The 5,908-nt window shown below is 34.8% G+C and overlaps 1 protein-coding gene across 1 annotated transcript in view; it reads right to left on the minus strand.

Moving 5' to 3' along the window:
- Positions 1 to 3,242: 3,242 nt before the first annotated feature.
- The window catches only part of LOC117123445 (protein capicua homolog), a 30,454-nt gene continuing 27,788 nt past the window's right edge, over positions 3,243 to 5,908 (minus strand). The window contains exon 18 of the mRNA XM_033269359.1: positions 3,243 to 5,180. Coding sequence (XP_033125250.1) covers positions 4,207 to 5,180 — 974 coding nt within the window. The 3' untranslated portion in view covers positions 3,243 to 4,206. The remainder of the gene's footprint in view (positions 5,181 to 5,908) is intronic.

Genomic DNA, 5,908 nt, shown 5'->3' on the forward strand with positions numbered 1-5,908 from the left:
ATTAAGATTTGGATATAAGGAATATCGTTTTGTAGCTCTTAGTTTTATATATCATACTTTACTACCTAGTTATTAAAATGTTCAGGTCTATGAAATTTTGTTTACAATTCAGAATAAAAATAGTAGTTTTTGTTTTTTATCAATCCGCTAGATTATGTTTGTAATTTATATATTTTTCTATTGGGGCCTACTTTTCAATTTAAAAAAAATAATTGTGAATAATTGTAAATACTGTGGGTTCGGTTAAGATAGTTATTTCACAGATAAGTTGAAAGTTGCACAGTAAAATGTAAGTTGTTATTATTATATTGCTATTTCACAGATAAGTTAACAATGGCACAAGAAATTTGATTTTGTTAATATTACTGTATTAAGTTATGTTAATATGTTATGACATGCGTCAGAATACTTTTTATATATTTAAAATATTTTTCGAAATGTTTTATCTGTAATCAAATTTCATTGTAGGCCTAGGCATTTGTCTTTTTTGTGAAAGAGATCCCACTCGACAGTTGACTGTTAGGGTGATCCTATCTCATGTTTTCTGTTTGTTCTTTGCCGTACCTATTAATGTTCTGGCGACAAATAAATGAAAAATATAACGTGGGAACACGCATGTTACACATTGAGATAGAACACTCCTCGTGACGATTAGAAGAATAACACATGTGATAGATCTAGTAAGCTGAAATATCAGAAAGAAATGGAGATGGGAAGGACATGTTATTAGAATAGACACCATGTGGACAAGGCGACTGAGTGGGATGCCAAAAGGCAGCAAAAGAGGAGATAGACGAAAGCAAAAGTGGGAACTGATGTTACCCAGTAATCACAGCAACAAACAAATACCGTATTATATGTTGAAGACAGCACTTTAAAAACTAATAATCTTAAAAATATCGAGCGGTTTCGCTCAATGAGTGAACTCAATAAGGTGACTTATGTGACTTAATTTCACCTTTATTTGTGAACGAATTTGACTACAATAGTTTTAGTCTAGTGCCGTCTTCAATATATTTGTTTCTCTATACAGTATTTAGACTATCAGAGCCCCCAAAATATTTGTGTAATCACTCTATTAGTGTTTATGATCGGTTATTATATATATTATATGTCTACTGAGTTTTTTCTTCTCCGGTATGCTAGAAAAATCACGCCTCGAAACGACTAAAGGTTAAAACAAAAACGGTAAAGCAGACACTTGCTTTTGTGCTGACATTTTGACACATGTCGAAGTATGGTGTAGGCCCTATCTTTTTTATTTCTCAATTTAGCTGGGGTACCGGCACTTGATCAATGGCGAGTTGTTACTCTTCCACACGGCTTCATATGCTTTAGAAACTAGGCCTACTAGTCGGCGTATGTATCATAATTGGAGTGAAGCTTTAATCTTGAGAATATCTTGGTATTGGACGGCAAGCGTCGTTAATGTTAATTAAATGAAGCAGTGTACATAAATATGATGTGCGTTTGGTCGGGGAAAAATGAAGTACTATAATCTTCATACCTCACTGGCATAATAATTACATAATTACAAGATAACCACAATCAATGTACAAAAAACAAAAGAGCATTTACGAAATAATAAATTTATTTTTCAGTTGTATCCTCATCTTTCAATATAACAATATTTTATTGTTGAGGCTCAATCGAATCGCTTCATAACTTCTACTCTTTGATTCAATGCTCTGTAAAAACCACTGACGAGCTGAATCGATGTTGCATAGACGCTGAAACCACGGTCGGTAGCCGACGCGATTCTACAGACTACGCAACGTGACGTGGCGTGCGCAAGTGATCGTTTTTAATGACGATCCGCTCAAACTACCACCAAAAATCATCGCGCCGATAAGCGCTCTGAACAGAGAGATAGTCGTCGGCAGACGGTCGTGAAACAGTGCATGTCTGGGTTTTACCATCATTTATTCTTTAGATATACTGCCAGTGGTAAAACGAAAACAAAAACCCTCGTTAAACTCCATTAACACACTGAATCGCTCATTTAAAAGCATCAAATAGTAAGTTATCAATTCTCAACGAAATAGAGATCAAAACAATACAGTTATTGCCGATTTACAGATTTTTAAATATGAAATCCTTAAATTGATTACAAGCCAATTTAGGAGCCAAACGGTAATAAGAAAGTTTTACTAACGTAGGCCAATCTGTAATATGCGAGGAAAACATGTTTTGATTGCATCTCTAATTAAAAGCTAACAACTTGCGTAAATTTATATATAAAAAAAATGCATTTATTATTCAGGGTTTTTCTTAGCTTAACACTGGCAGTATATCTTTAACAATAAAGAAACAACATGTATATTACTGGTTTAATCCATCTATCCATATCAAAATCTGCTTTAGTGTCTTTCAAAAATATATATCTTTCAGAGAATTACCCAAAAATCAAAGTATAGTTTAACTATAGCAGAACGACTACAACCAATTACCAATGGAAATTAGTCTCAACAGTTTGGGCTCACCCCGGGTAAATAAATCTAATAAATAAATAGAAGGTATTGATCTACCAATTCAACCAATGAAAACAATTTACATATGATATAGAGATGTAATTCACTATAATGTTAGTACAATGCATTTCACAACGTTTATGTGATATTGTCGTTTATTTAAATCTTTTGGAAAACCAGGTTGTCTGTACAGCATGTAAAGACGAAGTCGTTTTAAAGGAAAAAACATAAAGGTGTAAAAAATAAAGAGTGAAAGGGAAACAAAAAGAAGAACGATATATTCACGAATGCAAACATTCAAGTGATCACAATCACGTAATTGTGACCGCAACTTAGAAAAGAACCGATGAGGGCAGTATAACTAATTTTTATTTGCATCTTCACTCTAGAATTAATTCAGATGCAAAAACATGATTAGGGAAATTCTGAAAATAAATCTAATTCTTTTTAATAAGAGTAGGAACAAAAATACAATTTCATTAGACTCAGTATATTATTTTTTACGAAATGTACGATATATTCCTATATAATTATAATCGAAAAATCGTTGAATTTGACTACAAACATCTTTGTACTGTATAGTCTATAGGATATACATAAGAACTTTCTATTTTGTCTAGATGATACAACAAACTATAGAGTATATGTATCTATTTGTTTTCTGTTTATAGGAGGATCTTATATAGTATTATACTGACTACCGAAACAAACTTAACAAGGACAGCTCTGCTGTTAAAATATTCTCTCAACTCACAAAAAAANNNNAAGCTTTATAAAATGCCTAACATTATATTAAACATTCTATCAACGGGGCCGCATGCCATACACAATGAAAGATATGTTTGGAATAACCCCAAAACTTACGTCAATAAAAAGTTTCAAGGGTTTTTAAAAGCTACCTGCTTCAATTAAGATAAACATTATTAATTCATTGTAATATGTATAATATATATCAGTACAAATTCATTCATCCATACAAAAAAAAAAACTCTGTGTTATCATACATTCTTCATCCAGGTTTTGTCATCCCATCGGATAATGTTCTACCCTATACCATTCTCTCACTCTTATCTCACTTTAAACTTAAAACTAAGTTTTCCAGGCTAGCTCAATGCATACCAGCACATCTTCACATTCAAGGTGATTCGATCCTAGACACAATCCTCAATACCTCTCTACTGGCCTTCCAACACACTACCGTTACACAGTATCATGTAAAATCATATTTATTCATAGGTAGTTAAAATATCATTTTTCTAAAGCCTTGACCAGACTATCAAATTTAATTTGACAAAATACATGTGACATGCTGATGGTCATGATGACATCACATGTACTGTATAGGCAAATAATGACCATATATGGGCAAATAATGACCATATATGGGCATACAACTGTCTTTTGTCAAAGATAATTTGATAGTGTGGATAGAGACAGCTTAACGCACAGGTCATATTTTTACTTATTTTGTAAGGTGTAACTTAATTAGTAATTTAATTGCAAAAGCCATTTATGAGACATCGTTTATCTCATATTGAATACTCTATAAAACTGACAGAATATCAATATATATTTCTATCATTTTAACACACTTTTCCCCATATTACAATTTTACAAATATAACATTTATCATCTTACTTATTTCAGTATCTTTTGTTTAATGGCAATTTCAAAATATATGTGAACTGGGATGGGAATCCAAATTATGAGGCAAGATGTTTTCAGATATCTGCTACTACTTAGGGGCATTTCCATTAATTTTAGTCAGGTCTGAGGTGGTAGCTGCATAACTGTGACCCGAGGTCAATGAGATTGTGGGATTGATAACAGTTACTGTTCTAGGTAACTGATTGTTGATGACGGGTTGTGGGCTTTGAGCAAGGACCGGGTTTGGTGAAAACACAACAGAGAATAGAGGGGCTTGTGTGGGGTTTCTTTGCATCTGTAATAGATTTTGATGGCCTGGAGCGAGTTGTTGCATTGGGGTAAGCGGTAAGGCTTGTTGAATGACGGTTTGTGTCAACCCACCAACTGGCACGCCCGATGTAACCGACGATACATTAGCTTGAGAGAAAGACATTGGTATCAGAATTGGCTTAACAACGGTGCGGTTATCAGACACAACTACCGGGTTACTGCCTCTCACTAATGGCGAGACACCGGGACTTGGAGTTTGACGGTGTTGAATCATGATTGGCCGTGAAGGTCCGGGGGAAACACTCTTGACAGCTGGTGACCTAGCTAATGGCGACATCGGTTTTTCTTGTGATCCACCTAGAGAAGATTTAGCAAGAGATGAAAACTTTCCAGATGGCGAATGTGGAAAGAATTGGAACTTGGACATTGTTGCAGCGGGCGACAGATTAGGTGATTTGCAACGTGGAGAGGCGGGCAAGGGGGAGAACGTGAATTTACCGGTGATTATTCCCGAACCAGATGCAGACTTTTGGTCTGCATACGGCTGATAAGTTGTAGTAAATGTAAATTTCGAGTACCCTGGGGACTGAGGTAATTTTGTATTTTTCGTCATTGCTTGCGGTTTCAATACAGGTGACATTGGCATTACGGACGTATCATCATCAGTCTCTATACTGCCCTGTTGGTTCTGTTGCATGATCTTCTGCCTTACTTCTCGTATCTTCAACTGTAAACACGTTTTATTTGGGAAATACGACGAATGTTGAGCTTGAAACTCTGCTGTATCTGAGGCTGGAAAGCAAAACCCAAAAAGTTTCGACATTTTATAATCATGAAACTTTTAAATAAAAACATAAATGGGTTTTTTTTTTAAATAATGCAGAAATATAATGTAAAAAACATCATTGTGAGGCACGCGCCAATATGTAATTATATTTAATTGTTGCACACTTTATTCGTCTAAAATATGAATAGCTCATCGCAAACAATATTCTTCCGTCAAATCAAAAACAAGCTGATGAATCACTTCATTCGATATAGATTGTGTGTTAGCTATTCACCACACTATGGCTCGTTATTGCATTACAGAAAATCTGAACTGAACATTTCACACACTTTTGTGTTGTATGCTGTAAATAGGTGCCAGAAACTTAACACTTGTATTGCTCAAATTTAGAAATCTGTGTTTATTTATGTCTGTTTGAACTGTCAACATTATTTTTCTTATCTTTGACCAAGGTAATTCAACAAAAGGACGCACATCTCGGGACATCAAAGGTTATAACTCTGGCATCGACATTCTAGGCGCACGTGCGTCCCTACACGCTGAACGTCACAAAAACCATAGCAACCAGACCATAAACCGTCAGCGTACATGACGATTTACCCACGCGCGTTAGTTGCCATGTTAGTCGCGCGTCGTGCGGTGATTACAAAGGCCTAATGATATTTTGCACTAACATTAGACTGAAATATATTCTTCATTTCAACATTAATTTTACCGTGTATAAGAGACAGGT

The sequence above is a fragment of the Anneissia japonica genome, unplaced genomic scaffold, assembly GCF_011630105.1.
Source record: "Anneissia japonica isolate Jap-2015-1 unplaced genomic scaffold, ASM1163010v1 scaffold287717_len1600092_cov198, whole genome shotgun sequence".
Lineage (NCBI taxonomy): Eukaryota > Metazoa > Echinodermata > Crinoidea > Comatulida > Comatulidae > Anneissia > Anneissia japonica.